This window comes from Furipterus horrens, unplaced genomic scaffold, assembly GCF_987537825.1.
Source record: "Furipterus horrens unplaced genomic scaffold, mFurHor1.1.pri manual_scaffold_4, whole genome shotgun sequence".
NCBI lineage: Eukaryota > Metazoa > Chordata > Mammalia > Chiroptera > Furipteridae > Furipterus > Furipterus horrens.
In genome coordinates, this window is record NW_028327174.1 from 112,713,073 (window position 1) to 112,732,839 (window position 19,767).

The 19,767-nt window shown below is 39.4% G+C and overlaps 1 protein-coding gene across 4 annotated transcripts in view; it reads right to left on the bottom strand.

The window, feature by feature from the left end:
• Positions 1 to 19,767, bottom strand: part of IARS1 (isoleucyl-tRNA synthetase 1) — a 120,178-nt gene that overhangs the window by 66,194 nt on the left and 34,217 nt on the right. For all 4 annotated transcript variants that reach the window (XM_090273932.1, XM_090273931.1, XM_090273929.1 and 1 more), the window contains exons 7-10: positions 13,430 to 13,577; positions 8,047 to 8,134; positions 7,702 to 7,762; positions 4,537 to 4,632 (exon numbers count right to left, since the gene is read on the bottom strand). In XM_090273932.1, the coding sequence (XP_090130058.1) occupies positions 4,537 to 4,632; positions 7,702 to 7,762; positions 8,047 to 8,134; positions 13,430 to 13,577 (393 nt within the window). The remainder of the gene's footprint in view (positions 1 to 4,536; positions 4,633 to 7,701; positions 7,763 to 8,046; positions 8,135 to 13,429; positions 13,578 to 19,767) is intronic.

Below are 19,767 nucleotides of genomic sequence, written 5' to 3' on the forward strand. Positions count from 1 at the left end.
GATTTTATGTAATTTTATTTTTAGAGAGGAAAGGAGGGAGAAAGAGGGAGAGAAATATGATATACGAGAGAAGCAGTGATTGGTTGTCTCTCACGCCCCCAAGTGGGTTCCTGGCCTGTAATCCAGGCATGTGCCCTGTTTTGGAATTGAACTGGTAACCTTTCAGTCTGCAGGCTGGTGCTCAATCCACTGAACCACACCCGCCAGAGCTGGGCCTGTATTTTAACTCTCACTCTACTGAGGGCCTGCCTGGTGTGATACACCATATGGGTACTTGGCCGTCAGAAAGACCCCAAATGCACCTGCACAACAAAAAGGATAAGTCTTGAAGCCCAGTATCTTGAAATATTTAGTGGAGAACACAGCCCCATCCATTTCAGTCATGCAGAAGTATGACTGCAGAGATCACAGTGTTATCACCTAGCAAAATGCAATATGGGAGGTCTCTCAGAAAACTTCTACCAAATGGAGTTAAAGGATGTAGTTCAAAGATCTGGTCTTCTATAATCCTAACCTGCTTGGCATTCAGGACAGATATATGAGGCATTACAAGAGTAAATGACAAATAATCACATTTTAAAAGGAAAACCTAAACTATAATTCAAAATCATGAAGTTATCATTTTATCATTTAGTATCAGTGGAACACGAATACCAGTTGACCCTATAATGATCATAAATTAATTGAAACTTGACTAGTTCTTGAAACTAAATACACAGTATTATCAAGACTGCTTTTAGCCAATTTGTATCATTTCTTCCATTTTAAAATAATTTTTAAATTTTGAATTACATTTGACATACAATATTATATTAATTTCAAGTGTATGCCGTAGTGATTATACATAACTAAGTGATCATTCAGATAAATCTTGTACCCATCTGACACCAACATAGCTACTAGAATATTGTTGACTATATCCCTATGCTGTACTTTACATCCACATGGATATGCCTTACTACCAACTTGTACTTCTTAATCCCTTCACCTTTTTTACCCATCACCCCATCTGACAACTGTCAAAATGTTGTCTGGCACTAGCCAAGTAGCTTAGTTGGTTGGAGTGTTGTCTGTACAGCAAAAAGGCTGTGGGTTCAATCCTTGGTTGAGCCATGTACAGGAGACAACCAATGTTTCTTTTTCACATCAATGTTCTCTTTCTCTCTAAAAATTAGTAAATGTATCCTCAGGTGAAAGTTAAAAAAAAAAAAGTTCTCTGCATTTATCATGGTTTCTGTTCTGCTTGTTTACTTTGTTTTTTAGGTTCAATTGTTTATCAGACATGTATTTATTACCATTTTATTGTTCATATTTTTCAGTTCCAGTTTAATACAAACAAAAGATAAAAGCTAATGCCCCATTACTGTAAACAGTTGATTCTCAGCTTCATTAACTTTGATTCCCTGTAAATTCTTCAGTTACTATAATTTTTCACTTCAGACTAGTCCTTTTTAATGCTCTTGACATTCTAAGTTCAGTATCATTATAACCAGTGTTTTCAACTCTGTATCTAATAGATTGTTTCCATTTTGAGTTCTTTTTCTGGAATTCTGTTTTTTCATTTGAAACATATTTGTCTCATTTTAGCAGTCTCTATGTTTGTTTCTATGTACTAGAGTTGCTATGTCTCAGACTTGGCAGAATTGCCTTATGTAGTAGGTGTTCTGTGGGGTGAAGTGGCACAGCCTCCCTGATCACCCAAGCGGGACACCTGAAGTACACCCTGTGAACTTTGATTGCTTTGGCATGCCAATTAGAGGGACTTAACCCTAAGCCAACTAGCTGCAAGGATTGGCTGTGACCACTAAACACCATGAAGGACTAGCTAGTTGTGCAGGGCCCCATCCCCCAAAACAGGATTTACTTCAACAGAGCTCTGGTGCCCACCCAGTCATCCCCTTGAGCACGTCACTTGTTGAGATGGCTGGGTGGTGATGCTCTGACATAATCTGAAGCTGTCTGCTAGGTGTGCTGACCTCCTGGGAGGTGCAGCCCAAGGTCAGCCGCTGCTTCTGTTCTGCCCAGGGCCAGCTGGCATAAGCTATAAAGTAATCTGCAGATGGCTTCTACTTGTTCTAGGGCTGGATGCACTCAGGTGATACGTAGCTACAAACGAAGGCTGGCTACCACTAGTGCCAGGCTGGGACCACTTAGTGAGAGGTATAGGGCATGTTGAAATCAGATGCTGCCTGTCTTATTTAGAGATTTTAGGAAAATCTTAAGTATAAACAAGGACAAATCATTTGCATGGAAAAGACTGGAAACAGCTTGGGTGAGTCTGAAAGCTGGGTGAGACAAAACCTCAGGGAATCATCATGGTGGGGCAGTGTGAACCAGGCTGAGTGAGTCTCAGATATGATGCTGCTATGGGAGAAGGGCTCATCTGCCAGCACTGCAGTCTGGGAGAAAGCTGCCCCTCCAGCTCTCACCCTGAGGCCAGACAATTCAGTTCCTTTGTATAAGCCTCTGGTGCTTTTTGAGCCATTGCCCCAGCACAGGAGCTCAGAGAGTGAGTATAAGTAATTCCACGCATGAGCTCTTTCACAGGAATGGCCTGGGACTCCAGAAGACCTGCCTCCCTCAACCTTAATCTTCACTGGTATTTACAGCCAGAAGTTAGGGTTATTTGTCTTCCTGGCGTGGGGCTGAGACCCCTAGCTCCTGAGGGGGGACCTCTGCAGCTGAGATATCTATCCTGCCTTTTATCTGCCACAGGTGATTGTGAGACCAGCCCATTCTGTGTCTCCATCTCTCTCAACAGCCTCAATGATGTGGTTTCTTCTTTCATTCAACCAGATTTCAGGTAGTTCTGAAGGATGGTTGTTCTGTAGTTTAGTTGTAATTTTGATGTGGTTGTGTGAGGTGAGAACAGGTTCCACTCAGTTTGAATAATGATATTAAGAAACTGGTGGTAATTTTATTGGTTTTAACATTAGCATGGTGGTTGTAGTAAAAATAAAATTTCTTATCAATCAGAGACATGTACGGAAGTATTTGCAAACAAAAATATGATGTTCAGGATTTGCTCCAAGAAAGTCCAATCTAAATAAAAACATGGGGGTGGGGGGGGGGGGAAGGGGAGGGATTAAGGTAGATAAAACAGAATTCCCAAATGTTGATATTAATGCAGCTGGATGATGTAAACATAAGGATTTATTATAATTCTTTTTTACTTTTCTATGTTCAATATTTCCATAATATAAATATCTGTAGAAGCCCTGGCTGCTGTGGCTCAGTGGATTGAGCGTCGGCCTGCGAACCAGGTGTCGCTGGTTTGATTCCCAGTCAGGCCACATGACTAGGTTGCACGCCATGTTCCCAGTTGGGGACGTGTGAGAAGCAACCACACATTGATGTTTCTCTCTCTCTCTTCCTTCTTTCCCCTCTCTCTAAAAACAGATAAAATAGAAATAAAAGTAACCTTGTTAAAAAATAAAAAAATAAAAAAATATATATCTGCAGAGTTTAAGTATGAAAACAAAATGACCAGTGCAAACAGACTAGCTTACCACCCCCATCACTGACAAAATGATCAAGTAGAGAGCAGTTTGTAGGCCCCCAGTAAGCACTACACTGGCAGCAGTAACTGTGTACACTCCTATAGCATCATGCACTGTGTTAAACACTCTCTATAGAAGATTCCATTCAGTCCTTCAAGTTCTCAAGACAGGCAGGTATTAATACCCTGTGTTACAGAAGATGGAAAGAAAATCCAGACAGACCAACTAACTTACCCAGGGAGTGCCTGTTATTGCAGGTCTTCAACTTAAAGTGAGCTTTGGTTAGCTCTAAAAGATGTGCCCTTAACCTGTAAACTCTACTATTTTATTCACATAAAAATTACATGAAAAGGATTATATTTTCAGAAAAATTGATTTGGGCAAAATATAAACTTAACCATGCCCTTCTCCCTTCTAATCATGCAGTTTTTAGTCAAGAACACAGCAGAAACCTGGCTGCTGTGCCTCAGTGGATTGAGCATCGGCCTGCAAGCCACGTGTCGCTGGTTTGATTCCCAGTGAGGACACATTACTAGGTTGCACATCAGGTCCCCAGTTGGGGGCGCGAGTGAGAGGCAACCACACAGTGATGTTTCCCTCCCTCTCCTTTTCCTTTCCCCTCTCTAAAAATAAAATAAACAAATAAATAATTAAAAAAAAAAAAAAAAGCACAGCAGAGGTGATAGAACCTTTCTGAAGTTTGATTAATTGTGGTGACTGCATGACTGTGTAACCTTGTCCAAACTCACAGAACTGCATACCATAAAAGAGCAAAATGTAATGTAGATAAATTATGAGTGAATGAAAACACAGCCTGCCTTTTAGAAGATTATTATATGCCTTTAGCCCACCGTTTTCAGATATCAGCTCAGGGTGAAAAGAAACTGCAGATGTAACTTTATAAGCCAGAAAAGAGGCTGACCCCATCGCTTTAAGAAGAGTGGTGAACAACACCATGCATACACATGAGGACAATGATTCAGTGGCCACTAACATTGACTTCTTACAAATAATTTGCAAGATTTATACTACTCACTGCGCCAAAGTAAGGAGCTTGATGTACAACCCCAGTACCTTCTTCCTCCCTCACATAGCTGTCAACAAGCACAGTAAAAGCACCATCTTCTTTACACTGGAAAAGAAACATTAGCAGGATCAAAGGAGGAGACTGCACCATATCATAATATTAATTTGATAACAGCTTTTACAGCCTGAAAAACTTTTAACACATGAAATTCTTTTCAGCAAAAGAAATGGCAATAATTCAGATTGGAAAGAAGCATGCTAATTCTATACAATATATCACGAATAATGATTCATCACTTATAAATGAAATAATTATCTAAAGACTTGCAGAGAAAATTTTCTAACTTTCTTAGTACAACACTCAGCCTTTTAATTAATTCTCCTGGACTGACCCTCCTGCTCCCACTGCCTCCAGTATGCCCTTTATCATAGTCTCAGAAAATATGCTCTTTAAACTATTCTTTTCCTGATATATAGCTCACCCTTGTACAATGCAGGGGTTAGAGGAACCGACCCCCAAGTAGTGTAAATCTGGGTGTAATTTTTGACTCTGCAGCTGGCCTTTCCCATCCTTGAATTCAACCAACCATAAACTGAACACTTTTTTCAATCTGCAATTGGGAATGCAAAAAACTGTTTTCTATCCATGGTTCGTTAAATAAAATCCATGTATAAAAATGAGCTGGCATGTTGTTCAAGCAACAACTGTATTTTCAATCACTGCATACACTTTGATTTGCTTTCCACTTCAAGTGAAGCTCAAGTTATTCAGTTATGAAAGGCAAACCTTGAAAGAAACAGGATGGGAGAGCCAAGAGCTACAAGTTCTAGTTATATATTTTACCCTAAGGTATCACTGAAGGGAAATGTTTCCAATTTGATTTCCTCTGCAATAACAATAAAGTAAGGTTGGTAAAAATAAGACTACAGACTTACTTTTTCTGCCTTCACCTCTTAACATTTCTTTCCACATATCCTTTGTTTTAGCCCAACGAAAACCCTTTGATTTCTTATCTCTCTGCTTTTGTAAAAAAAGTACTTTCAGAAATAATTTTCACAATTAAACTTATAATCCTGAAAAAAAAAAGGTACTAGTATTTCCATGTTTTAAAAACAATCTGGCTGTATTTGCATTTCACAAGTAAACTCAGAACGAAGATAAAATGGTTTATGCAAATCACATGAACAGCAATGAAACTGGACCCGAAACAACCCCATCTAATTTCAAATACCGTATCATTTTCAACTATTTTACAGCTCTTTAATTGTTTAGCACATGCTTAAAACTAAACATGAAAAACAACCATAATTTTTAAATTGCTGTAACCCGCATCACCTGAGAATGTTTTTGGAGTGGTATGACAGGTACTAAGAATTGTGTGTTCAATAATATAAACAGAGAGAGAGAATATGTGTGTTCTTACAAAAGGATGTAGGGAATACAAAAGTATCTTACTGTTTATAACTGTATACCAAGAAACTCCACACTGCACTTCTATATCTGGGTCCAGCTCTGGATCCTGCCCTGCTGAGGCTGAGAGTGGTCAGCAGTCACCAGGTGCTGTCCCCTACGTACTCTAAATAACTCCCATTTAATATTTCAGAACATGTGTATTTTGTGTATACATCAGATGTTTTTGTCCTATGTCAAAGAATTTGTAGCATTTGTCTAAAATTCAAGGAAGTTTCCAGAAATTTCAGGAAGCTAAGTGAATAGATAGGTCTTACTCATCTTAACTCTTATGTACTAAGTATATATTCCAATGACTTAACCCAAAGTTCCTATCTAGGGTGTCCATGTGCATTTTCTGAGAGGGTTAAGCTTTCATCAGGTTCTGAATGGGGTCTGTAATTCAGAGTTGAGTCACTGACCTAGTGGAAGAGTTTTAAGACAAAAACAAACAACACAGAACAAAATATATTAAGATAGATGAGAAAAGAATGCAGTAAGGACAGGGAGAAACCAAAGAGGCATTTCAGAGAACTGTTTTTCAGTTGGCATCTTAAGTTCAGCCTTGAAGAGTGAGTTGAACTTGAGCTGATATGACATTATAGACAGGTGAAGGATTTTTTAAACAAAAGAAAAACTTAATGAAAACAAAGGCGGGGAGGAAGAAAAAGAAAGGGTAGTTTGACTGAAGAAAAAGATGTTGGGCGATGTGACTAGGAAACCGGTCTGTCTCATGCCAAGTGGAGAACATCCAGCAAGAAATGTGTTGGCAAATTATACAAGTACAGGCTCACGGGAAGGGATCATACCAGGCAAATCGCAGGGATATCCATCAGCAGTAACATGTAAAGAGGAAAAGAGCCACTAGTTAGGAGACAAGAAACATGGAGAAACAATCGAAGAGCATGAAAGTGAAGAGAGAGATGTGAGCGACATTGTGGACAGAACCCTAATGCCAGAGGTCATCTGTATCAAGTAAACTCTATTACTACATTGAAACAGAACAGAGAAGTAAGCAAATGTTTTTTCCTGAGTTGTGATGTAAGGTTTTGCTGGCTAACGATATGCCCAGATGAATATATTTCTTACATAATATGTAAAACTAGGTCTGATGGTGTTGCTCATTTTACTCTAAGACCTATAAATAAGGAGCAATTCCTGCTGACCTTGTTCTTTTGCTGGTGGTTGGGTTTGCAACTATAACTGAAAATTTTGTTGTCAGAAAACAAAAACTACATAAAACAGCTTTATGACTCTTAAGAAAACTAAGTTTCAAATTAATGAGCTCCATTGTGGTGCCCAGATTTAAAGTACTTATTAAATAAATTGTTTACATTTTTAGTTTTATATTGAGTACTAGCCTAAATTTGTAAAAAACAACAAACAAAACCAAAACCAAAGGCAAACAATTCCTCATATTCCTGAGTGGTATGTAGATTATAAACAATAAATATATACACATATCGTATCAAAAGTAAGTTATTTCTCATGTAACTTGAGAAAAGTATTTTTAAAGTTCCTATAGGATTTTAATGATTAGAACAAGAAGGGAATACAAACAGAATTTAATTGTGTTAACACAACTTTTTGATTCAGCCTCACTCATGCAAACAATATAATAATTGGACCATGTAAATACCATTCCAGTTACCATTACTTTGTTCCAGTTATCAATACAGTACAAGAGTTGTGGAGAGCCACTGTGGTAGAGCTCCCTAAGCTCACCTTCACAAAATAATCAAATAGGGGCCTATATTTCTTGCCTTTGAGATAGGCACCAGGAAATCTACGAAAAGAGAGAAAGGCAAATATACAATTAGATTCAAATGATCAAAGAAATTAGGTTGTAACCACATCAAGTTACCACTCCCTTCTGGTCTACTTGTTCCAGAGACATTAATGTTGTCATGTTATCCAAACATATTAGTACTTAAAACAGTGCTTAAATATTTAAAATGGGATTGGTACTTAAAACTAAACTTTTATAATATAGCTTTTGGGCAATAAAGTGTCATAAAAATTAATAAAACTAAAGACACACATGTAAAGCTCAATGATTTGTATACTTACCTTTCAAAGATCTCATAGTCACTCTCTGATTTATAGAGGGCTGGTAATCTGGCTTCCATTAAAATGAGTAATTTTCCTCTGACAACATCTGTAAGAGCAATAGAGAAAGTGGACTTCAGTCACATTCAATTTGGCTTACTCTAAAGCCATGTATCAGCACACCTCTCCCTCTAGCAGCTCCTGTATCACCTGCACCCAGTGTGCTCAGCACTCACAGAGAAACACTGCAAAGAACGCTACAATACACCTCTTTCTGGATACTAAAAAAGACAAAAAGTCAAAAGCTGTTAGGTAGCTCATCAATTGTTATATATTGCACCTCTATCCATTTTAAGTAAACTAATCTTTGTTTTCTCCTACCAAAGGTAGTATCTGCCACTGATTCCAAGTCATTAACATTAACAAACCAAGAAGTTCACACATTAAAGTCACCTGCAATCTCATTTACCCTCAGGCACTAACTACCATATTTTTGAGTGCCTATTCCTTGAGGTATTTTTCTATGTATATAGTAACACACATATTATGTGAATGCGTAATTTTTGAAAAATAATTGTGGGATATAACTCAAATAGTTTTTAGATTTATCTTCACATAAAACACTGTGAACATTTTTTACACTGGGATAATGTCTATCCTTTATGTTTCTTTGTATTCTTATTGGAAATGGAGGATGTTAGGGCCAGAGACTCCACATTACCCACCCTGAAACCTGCCACCTTTGTCAGGACTTGCAAAACAGGAAGTGGTCAGTGATCACTGTTTTCTTGGGACTTGTGGCCTGCAGTCTCACAGGACCTAAGCCACCATCTGTGCTAAAAGAGAGTATGCAACACCGGCCAAGTACCTGATCACCAAGTTCCCTATTGTGAGAGGCAACTGAGGTACAGCTGACAGCATCCTGTTGAGATTTGGTTTCTCTTCCATTGAGCATTTCCCAGGAGCAAGGGCCATAAATCTTCTGGACTTTCTGTTCCCACAGCAATCATCCCTAACCAGAGGGCATTGTTATTTCACCTACATCCCAGACTCTGGAGCTGATCCCCATGGTGACTCAGCCCCCTACCCCGGGGCGGGGGAGGGGGTGTCTGCTCCATGCCCTTAAAAATTCCCCTACCCCTTCCCTTGCTGCTGTTGTCTGCTTGGACTCAGCTGACTGCTTGAACATCCTTAAATAAAGGTTATGAACTGGTCCATCTGATTCCTCCCTTCTTCCCGGCACAAATTTAACAGAGTATATATTGCCCTAAAGTAGAAAAGCTGGGACAATTATATAAACCTTTAAAATTTAATACAGACAAACTGCCTTACAAAGACTTAAAATTCCCAACTATAAAGTATGACATACCAAAGAATTTATTAGAGCGTAAGACATACATACAATTCACCACAGGAATAAGAATATGAATCTTTGTGAAAGCCTCTGCAATTCATTGAAAAACTGTTGTAAATAGTTTTGACACCCACTAGCACAGACATCAGAGGAACTTCATTACAAGGGGAGTCTACGTTTTCTAAATAAAACCCAGAACACATGATCCCCCAAGTGCAAGAGGTGTGTCAGGCAGAGCAACATGATTGAAACCTCAATCAGATGGCCATTAAGGCTATCAGGTTCACTGCAGAATGGCTATGTTTCACGGGTGACACAGGGAACTTATAATGTAGAAGCAGCTCTAGAGCCAGATTCTGCATGTACAAAAGCTCTTTCCCAGCAGGAATCATAAGAAACCAACTCTTGGTCCTATCTACTCCTAAGACACTGCTAAAAAATAATGAAAAATACCTGTTTTCTGACCCCCTAATACTCTCCATTCCTTTATCAGTATTTTTCTCTTGGTGGTGATGATGGGGTCGGAAGGGGAGAGCAAGGAGGGAAAAATTGGGATGACTATAAAAGAACACCAATAAAAAAAGGCAAAAAAAAAAATAAATTTTTTTTCCCTCTTGCCAGCAAAAGCTATTGTAGATCAGGTTGACTGTCATAGAAGGCAATTTTTTTTTTCTTTTGAGTTTTTCTTCCCCAGATTCCCTACTTACCCCATAAACTATCAGATTCTTAAAGGTTCCAATCTTCTATGTTCATATAAGTGTCTTTAGAAAGGTCTTCACTGAGACTATGGTTAATTCTCTACTAGGGAAAACAGTATTCCCTCACTTATTGCTGGTATTACGTTCCAGACCCCCCTGCGAAGTAGTAACCTTACATTTATTCTATACTTTTAAACCTACGTAACTTTAACAACATACGTATACAAGTACCGCAAAATCCCACGATATAGTGAAAAATTCGCGATAAATAATTAAATATAATATTTTTCAAAATCCCGCGATACAGTGAGGCTACAATAAATGAACTGTGATATATCAAGGGACTATTTACAAGACACAAAGTCAAGTTGTGATACAAATTCTGTGATATTGAGGCAGGAGATAGCACAGCAATGGAGGAAATCTAAGACTGCACTGCTGTTGCTGGCCAGTGTCTAGTGTCCTGGTTGCCAGGAAATGTCTTTTAGCACTTAGGTAGAGGCCTTGCCTGCACATGTCACTTTAGTGGTAACTGATGAAAGTGGTAACTGATAAAGTCAGCGCCATTTCTATTGTGGCACCATTTGCGAAGTAGGCGTAAGACCTTGTTAAACATGACTGCCATTTTACTCTTCTGAGTTTATGTCCCCAGGACTGAAAATTACTGGAAAGCAAGAACAGAACAAATCACTCCATATAAAGCCCCAACAGCCCAAGGGCCAAACAAGAGCAACTCCCATATTTATTTTTGATCCAATTATAGTCCAATAAAAGCTCCAAGCACTCCCAAAAGCTGGTATATCTCCCCACACCACACCCATCCCCTCTCCTTCCTTGGAGAGTGAATAAAAATTTTACCCTCTACACTTTCTTCTCTTTGTGAATTCTTTCACAGTCTGTGCCACTAACCACCCTAAAAGTAAACCAGTTTCACCCCACTTAATTATCATGCTGTTATAATGAATTAGCATGCTGTTTGACCCCCGAGAGGGCAACAGGGGAATTGTGGGAAAGGTGCCGGAGCACAAGCTTAAAGTTATATAACTAATTAAGCATTTGCAGTAAGAAGCCCAAGAAATGAAACAAAGGAATTTGCCTCTTTGTTCATATGCTGCCAAAAGTCCTGAAAATTAGTTAAAGTGATTCAGAAAAACCCCCATCCTTCATCTCTTGGGAAGAAGAGGGTCATTTCCTTGTTGGCAAAGGATGCGACTCCCTCTCCAATCTCAGGAGTGTACTTTCTTTTATAAATCATGCTAATTGCAATTCACTTTGTTCATTAAGATATGCTTTCTTGCCCTGGCTGGTGTGGCTCAGTGGATTAAGCTCCTGCCTGAGAACTGAAAGGCTGCAGGTTTGATTCCTAGTCTGGGCACATGCAGGACAGGTCCCCAGTTGGGGGCGTATGAGAGGCAACCAATCAATGTTTCTCTTGCACTTAGATGTTTCTCTCCCTCTCTCTAAAAACAAATAAAAGTAATGTTTAAAAAAAAGAACACACTTTCTTTAATAAACCTTGCATATTACATGTAACCTTGTGTGTGTATTTAGTCCAATTAATTGGTTGGGGCTACTAAGAGCCTGGAGCTGTATCCATCAGAAGCAATATTAGAATTTATAATAAACACATATTTCGTCTTAGTTACCCTGTTCCTGGCAGAGCTCTTAAAACACTTTAGACTTTCTTAAGTGACGAGAAATCACTTAAGTTCCATGGGTAAAGAAGCTGTGTTTGGGACCCTTCTAGACCTCACCCTATAAACTTCTTCATATGGCTGTTTATGTGTAGCCTTTATAATATCCTTTTATAACACACTGGTAATCTAATAAGTACAATGTTTCTCTGAGTTATGAGAGTTGCTTTAGCAAATTAATTTAACCTGAGGAGGAGTTGGTGGGTCAGTCAAAAGCATAGATTAATAACTTGGACTTGCAATTGGAGTCTGAAGTGGGGGTGTGGTGGTGGGGACAGTTTTGTAGGATTGAGCCCTTAACCTGTGGGATCTGATGCTAGTAGCTAGTAGTTGAACTGATTAAATTGCTTGGTGCTGTTTAAAAACACACATATGAGAGATTCCTAATAACGATATGCCACCTCTGAATCTCGGAACTTTATTTATAACGGCATGATGTGCAAAAGTGTACTAGATTCTGAAAATTATAAGGAATTTTTACTTTTTATATCTGTGCATTATTCAACTTTTTTGTATGTTATATTTTCAAACTGTTGAAGAGAAAGTCAGAGCCAAATGGCCCATGATAGTGTGAGATACAGGTAAAAAAATGACACTCAAACCGATAAGAAATAATTAGCAGTAAAAGAGAATGTGGTAAGCAGGTTAAGGAAACCTTCAAGAGGGGATAGAGACACAGCTTGTCAGAGTTAAAAAATATTTATCACGTGGAAAATTGTGGCTAAAGACATGAGACTACATAAACAGAGATAACCCAGAGTGTGAAGGGCACCCATCATGGAATATTTATCACCTGGGAATTATGCATGGTCAGTGAGTTAAGGAAACTTATTCATGAGCTAATTGCTACCTTTAGTTGATTTAGTCAATTGTGTTAGATCAGGACTCCAAAGTATCCAGTAGGGAAAAACAGAGACGAGGAGGAGAGGTTTTTTTTCTTGCCTTAGGATAAAAAGAGGCTGGCTTTAAGCCCTGGTGCTTGCCCTTTGTTAGGCTGCGCCTGGACTTGCAAATATGTGAATAAACAAATGCCTCGTTTATTGCTTAAATCCTGTGTCCCGGTATTTTCATTGTGAGCTTTATTTCTCACATTAGCAAACCAAGATTTATTATTTGACCTAGCTGTTGTTTTAACCTCTTCCAGAAACATTAAGTCTATAACTTTTGGGTTAACATAAACGAGGTGATCTGTAGAAAAGTTTTTTACCACCCAGCCTCCAGAAAAAAGGAGGCAATCTGCATAATAAAAAAAATTTGCTGTAAGTTTCCCTTAAAAACAAAACCAAACAAAAACTCAGGCTTTCTGGTCTAAAAATAATCCTTTCTTTTCTCGTCCAAATAGCTCCCTTTATGCCACCCTTTACCTATAAAAATCTTTCATTTTGCATAATGCTTAGCACTACTTTCTAGTCGCTCCATGGTATACTGTTTACTTAATAAAGCCAATCAGACCTTCAAATTTATTTGTCTGAATATTGTTAACACATTAGAAAACAAAAACCAAAAAAACCTCTTTTGGAGATTACTGTTCTGATTAAACTTAACACTTATTCAAAACTTCTATTTTTACTCCAAAAAGAAATGAGACTTTCATTCTTTCCCAAAATGTTAAAATTATCTTATCCATACTGATCATAACTAATCAGGCTCACATTTACCTTTAATCTTTACATATTGCATATTTGGATTAACACAGAGGGCAAGGTTACTAGGGAGAGTCCAGGGAGTAGTTGTCCAGGCAACCAAACATACATTTTCATCTTCTTCTAAAGGGAAGGTTACAAATACTGAAGGGTCTTGAACATCCTGAAATAAAATGAGACAAAGTATTCTTTTACAAAATCCATAATAACAAACATGGACAGAAAAAAACCAACTAATCATAAAAAACTAAATAAATCGATTTTCAAAATAGATCAAGCTTTTAAAAAACCATTTGCAATATTTATAAAAATAAAATACCAAGTAAGAAATTCCAAATATATATTTTAATATACTTTAAAAGTTTTAACAATTACACACTGCATAATAGCACTTTGGTCAATGGACTGTAGATATGATGTAGGTACCATAAAAATTATAGTGGAGCTGAAAAATTCCCATAGGATAGGCTAGTAACGTCATAGCTTCCCTAAGGTAGTGAGGCAATGCGTTACATAGTCTTAGTAGCACTGTGTTGCAATCGCCTACAATATGCAGTATAGTAACATGGTATATAGGTTTGCAGTCTAGGAGCTGTTGGGAAACAGAATTTGTCATCCCAAATTATGTCTATTTCATATAAGAATTACTTTAGGTCAATTACCTTTAAGAAACAGCAGAAAGAAGCAGAGTTCTGGCCAAGACAGAGGCATAGGTAGACACACTGCGTCTCCCACACAACTGAGAAGGCATTGCAACTACCTCAAAACTAAAAAAAACCCCAGAACTTCCAGAAAATCAAACTGCATGGAAGTCCAACAAATGAAGAAGGAAAGAAAAAACACTTATCCAGATAGGTAGGAGGGGCAGAGTTAGGATGGAGAGAATGCGGTGTGGCAGTGGCGGGGGGACAGTGGCTGTGGCTGAGGCTGAAAGCCCAGTCATACATGTTAAAAGTAGGGAGGGGGACTTCCGGCCAAGATGGAGGCTTAGATGGACACGCTAGGTCTTCCTCTACAACTATAGAGGAATACAACTACTTCAAAACAAAGGATAACTAGAAATTCCAGAAAATAAAACTACACGGAAGCCCAACATATGAAGTTATAAACCAGCGGTGCCATTTGGGCAGGTAAGAGTTAAAGAAGGCAAAGCTGTTTGCGGAGCGGCGGGCGGGGCCGCGAAAAATCCGGGAGGCAATCAAGCCCCTGGCGTGCGCGACTCCAATCAAGCCCCTGGCGTGCGCGACTCCGGCGCTGGGGAGAGCAGCCGCAGCATCGCCTTGAACAGTGAGGCCCAGGGGGGCGGGAGGACGGATCCCGGTCTCCTAGCTGAATAACTGTGTGAATCCATCTTGGACCCCCGCCCCCACAGAAAGCACCACAGGGCTGTGAAATAGGTCGCGGACAGGCAGGCGCCGGCCGGTTGCTGATTTGTGACGGGTACACAGGCACTGCCCCCAACAGCCAGCCCAGGAAAACAAAACGCATCTGTCAAAATGTGGCAGACAAATATAGAGATCCCGGTGGCACAACTCACCAGACAGCAGATAGAGAACCTGACAGATGAACAGATAAGAAACCTGTCAGAGGCTCAGTTCTGGGCCATTGTTATCAGGTGGCTTACAGAATTCACAAAAGAGCAGGAAAAAGATATGAAAGAAGCGAAAAACTTTCATAACGAAAGGAACAAAACCACATACAAGACAGATGGTGAGGAATCCAGAGTTCATTTCAACAAACTGGAATATGGAGAAGGAACAAGCAGTCAACCAATGCAGCGAGAGGAAATGGCAAGCAACAATGAGAGGATCAGAAACCTCTGGGACAGCTATAAAAGGCCCAACATAAGAATCATTGGTTTGCCAGAGAATGAGGAAGATGAACTAGAACTTGAAAAATTGAGTGAAAATATAATAAAGGAGAACTTCCCAGACTTGGGGAAGGGAATAGACATGCAGGTCCAGGAAGCAAGGAGAGTTCCCAAGAGACTGGACCCAGGGAGAACCACGCCAAGACACATTATAATCAAAATGTCAAAAATTAAGGATAAAGAGAGAATCTTAAAAGCAGCAAGAGAGAAGAAAAGAATTATGTACAAAGGGGTCCCAATTAGACTATCAGCTGACTTCTCAAGGGAAACACTACAGGCAAGAAGGGACTGGCAAGAAATATTCAAAGTAATGAAAATCCAAAACCTACAACCACGAATACTCTATCCAGCGGAATTGTCATTCAGAATAGAAGGACAGAGAAAGTGTTTCCAGGACAAAATAAAACTGAAAGAGTTCATTAGATCCAAACCACTGTTATATGAGATGTTAAAGGGACTGGTTTAAAAAACAGAAGCTAGGGAGATGAAACAAAGGCAAACGAAACAGGCAACGAGAGTGGAAAAGGAACTGTGGGTAAGGGAAGCATATTGGGGGGAGGTCAACAGGGAGGGGGAGTGGGGAGAGGGAGGGAGACGATATAGGAATTGGGGATCATGGTAGGAGGGAATGGAATAGACGGAGAGAGATTGGGAGCAACTGTATGCACAACTAATGGACATAATCTAAAAGGGGGGGACAACTGGAGGGAGGGGGGCCACCGGGTGGAGGGGAGCAGAGGGAAGGGAAATTGGCACAAATGTAATATTTTAATCAATAAAACACATTAAATCTGAAAAAAAAAAAAAAAAAAAAAAAGTAGGGAGGGAAACCTGGGAAGCAATTCCAGCACCAGACCAGACTAGGCATCTCATGATTCCAGCACTGATGAAAATAAAGCCACATTGCTTCTGACTCTGAAAAACAGTAGGGGTTGGGGTGGAGGAATAAACTGCTGGTCTCTCAGAAGACTCAGCTCGTTTAGAGGGCCCCCATCGTCACAGAATGTCTGCAAACCCACCTACTCTGGGATCCATCACCAAACAGCTAGAGGGGACCCAACTGCATACAGGAACTGGGAGAAGGGCTTAGAAAAGGGGCGAGTGCTGAGCAAATGGCATTGTTTCCTCTCAGACCCCCCTCCTCCTCACATACAGCACCACAACATAGTGAAACAGGTCGCCGTACTGATGAATACCTAAGGTTCTGCCCCTTGTAAACAGAACAGGTGCAACAGCTCTACCTAAGACACAGAGGCAAACAAACACAGGAGCCTGTCAAGTTGAGGAGACAGAGAAGTATGGTCCAAAAGACAGAACAGATCAAGGTTCCAGTGGGAGAATTGAGTGAGGAGGAGATAACCAACCTAACAGATGAAGAGTTCAAAACACTGGTGATAACAATGCTTATAGACTTAACAGACAAGATTAAGTACAACAAATGCATAAGGGAAGAAATGAAGGCTATTCTAAGTAAAATGAAGAAAACCCACACAAAACTGGTGGTTAAGGGAAGGAAACCAGGGTTCAAATCAACGAATTGGAATATAAATAAGCAGTGACAAATACAGAAGGAAAAAACAAAATTTGAAAAAAATGAGAAGAGGTTTAGGAATCCCTGGGACAACTTTAAATGTGCCAACATTTGAATCATAGGGATGCCAGAAGGAAAAGAGGAAGAGTAAGAAATTGAAAACTTTTCTGAAAAAATGATAGAAAACTTTTCAAATCTGGTGAAGGAAATAAATATACAAGTCCATGAAGCACAGAGTCTCAAACAAGCTAGACCCAAAGAGGACCACACCAAGACACATCCTAACTAAAATGCTGAAGGTTAAATAAAGAGAGAATCTTAAAAGCAGCAAGGGCAAAGGAGAGCGTTACCTACAAAGGGGTTCCTATAAGACTATCAGCTGATTTCTCAAAAGAAACCCTGCAGGCTGGAGGGGCTAGCAGTAAGTATTAAAAGTGATAAAAAGCAAGGACCTACAACCAAGACTACTCTATCCAGCAAAGCTATCATTTAGAATGGAAGGGGAAATAAAGTGCTTCCCAGACGAGGCAAAGAAAAAGGAACTCATCATCATGAAGCCATTATTATATGAAATGTTAAAGGGACTCATTAAAAAAAAAAAAAAAGATCAAAACTATGAATATTAAAATGACAACAAACTCACAACTATCAACAACAGAACCTAAAAAAGAAAAACAAAACCAAACTAAGCAAACAAGCAGAACAGGCAGAATCATCGGTATGGGGATCATTTGGAGGGTTATCAACTGGGAGGGAGAAAAGGGGAAATGGTGGAGGAATTAAGAAGCATAATTAGTAGGTACAAAATAAGACAGGGGGATGTTAAGAATTTACAGGGAAAGGTAAAGCCAAAGAACTTATATGCATGACCTGTGAGATTGCTGGAGGGAAGGGGGTAATGGACAGAGGGCAGAAAAGGGAAAAGAAACTGGAGCAATTATAATAGCATAATCAATAAAATATACTTAAAAAAAGAAAGAAAGAAACAGACAGGCGAGCAGCTCTGAAAACCAAGTAGAAGTTACCCTTTGTAAATGACATTTGTAAAGGAAATCTCCATTTGTAAGGCTGTTTCCTCTCCATGTGTCAGGAAGAGGAAGACCTTATCTTCAGAAACTTTTTTATCAACACAGAAGGCAACTGTGTAAATCTGCATAGCAGCCTCACTTTTACTCTGTGATTTTCTTGGTAACTTCCCATAACAGACGCCCACCACCCCTAACATCTAGACTTCAGCAAAAGATTATATCTTAAGGTGGTAGTTTCTGCATTTTGGCAAGTCACTCAGTTTTCCTGTGTTTCTCCCACGTATAGGTGTATATGCTATGAAACTTCTGTTTTTCTTCTGTTAATCTGTCTTTTATTACAGGGATATCTTAGCCAAGAAGCCAGAAGGATAGAGGGAAATTATTTTTCTTCCCCTACAGAACAATAGGCTATATACAACATAGCCTAGCTGTATATATATATAGGCTATACAATCTAGGTTTGTGTTAAGTGCACCCTGATGTTCTCATAAGGACAAATTCACCTAACAGATCCTTAAATGGAGCATGACTATAGTCACAAATAAAATATTTTAGGTGTATTAGAAGGGACATATATACAATGGAGATTTCACTGTTACAATGATCTATTTTATAATACATTCATAAAGTGGTATGTCAACAAAATACTTTAGAAAAAAATTACTCTTTATTCCAAAATCTAAAAATGGTCATTCGAAACACCATATACTTGAAATTTTAATGTCAAAACTGTAACAGAATGAAATGCTTGGCTTCTCTGACTCCAACTTGTTCAAGTCTGCTTTCTTCCAATGGCCTACAGGTTAATAGTTTCTGCTTAGTTTTGCATATATACACACTAATTGTTAGAGAAATGCTGCTTATGGCCTAAGTTTTACAAAAAAAGTCCCTTAACAGAAATTGCCTCTCTCAAGGAGATAAGGGAAATATGTACAAAAGTGATTATCAAAGACTTGAATGGACTCACATCAACTAGAGTCAACAGACTAAGACAAAGAAAGTTTCAGTCTTCCTTGGACCCCTGCTGGCGTGCAGATGCCTGCAGTTATCAGTCACCTCTTTCCCCTCCTGTTTCCCTCTTCTCTTGACATGAAAGGTTGAATTATGTACTTTCCCTTTAAAAAAAAAAAAAAAAAAAAAGATTTTATTTATCTACCTTTGGAGAGAGAGGGAAAGGGACCTGCCCAGAACCCAGGCATGTGCCCCAATCGGGAATGGAAAGCCGACCTTTCAGTTCACATGCTAGCATTCAATCCACTAAGCCACCCCAGCCAGGGCTGCATTCTGTTCTTTGTAAGATGGTTCTTTAGGATATTAGTCCGCCATCTTTTTGGCTTGCAGGCTTTCTGAATAAAGTCGCTTTCCTTGCTCCAACACCTTGTCAGCCAAATCACTGGCTGTTGAGTGGCAAGGGGTAAGGAGCTTGAACTTGGTTGTAGTAACAATTCAACTAATAAGGAAAAAAACCACCTTAGTGGTAAACCAATACACAATCATAGAATTGTAACCAAGCAGCTTGGGGTCTAGCCACCTGCAGTTGTGAGCAAGGATTAACACATAAATAGATGAAGAAAAGAGGTTTTTATTAACAGGTACCCAATTTGGTGGGGCTGGGACCCTGCTCCAGAACAACATCTTCCACAAAACACAGAAATTCTTTCATTCCCAGAAATACAAAAGTCCAAATCCATGCCCAGAAGTTCCCCATCATGTTTATCTGTCCTTCTGGATGAAAAGGAGGCTACTCCTAATAGCTCTCTGTTGCTCTAGCTTTCAGGCTCTGTCTCTGGAGTGCACACTTGAGGGTTCCAGAGTTGTCACTGTCTCGCGCAGCTTCTTCTCTCCCCTCCGGGCCTGAGGCGCACTGACAGATCACGCCAACCAGCTGTGCAAGGGGAGCTCCTATGGTGCCCCTGCACCCAAC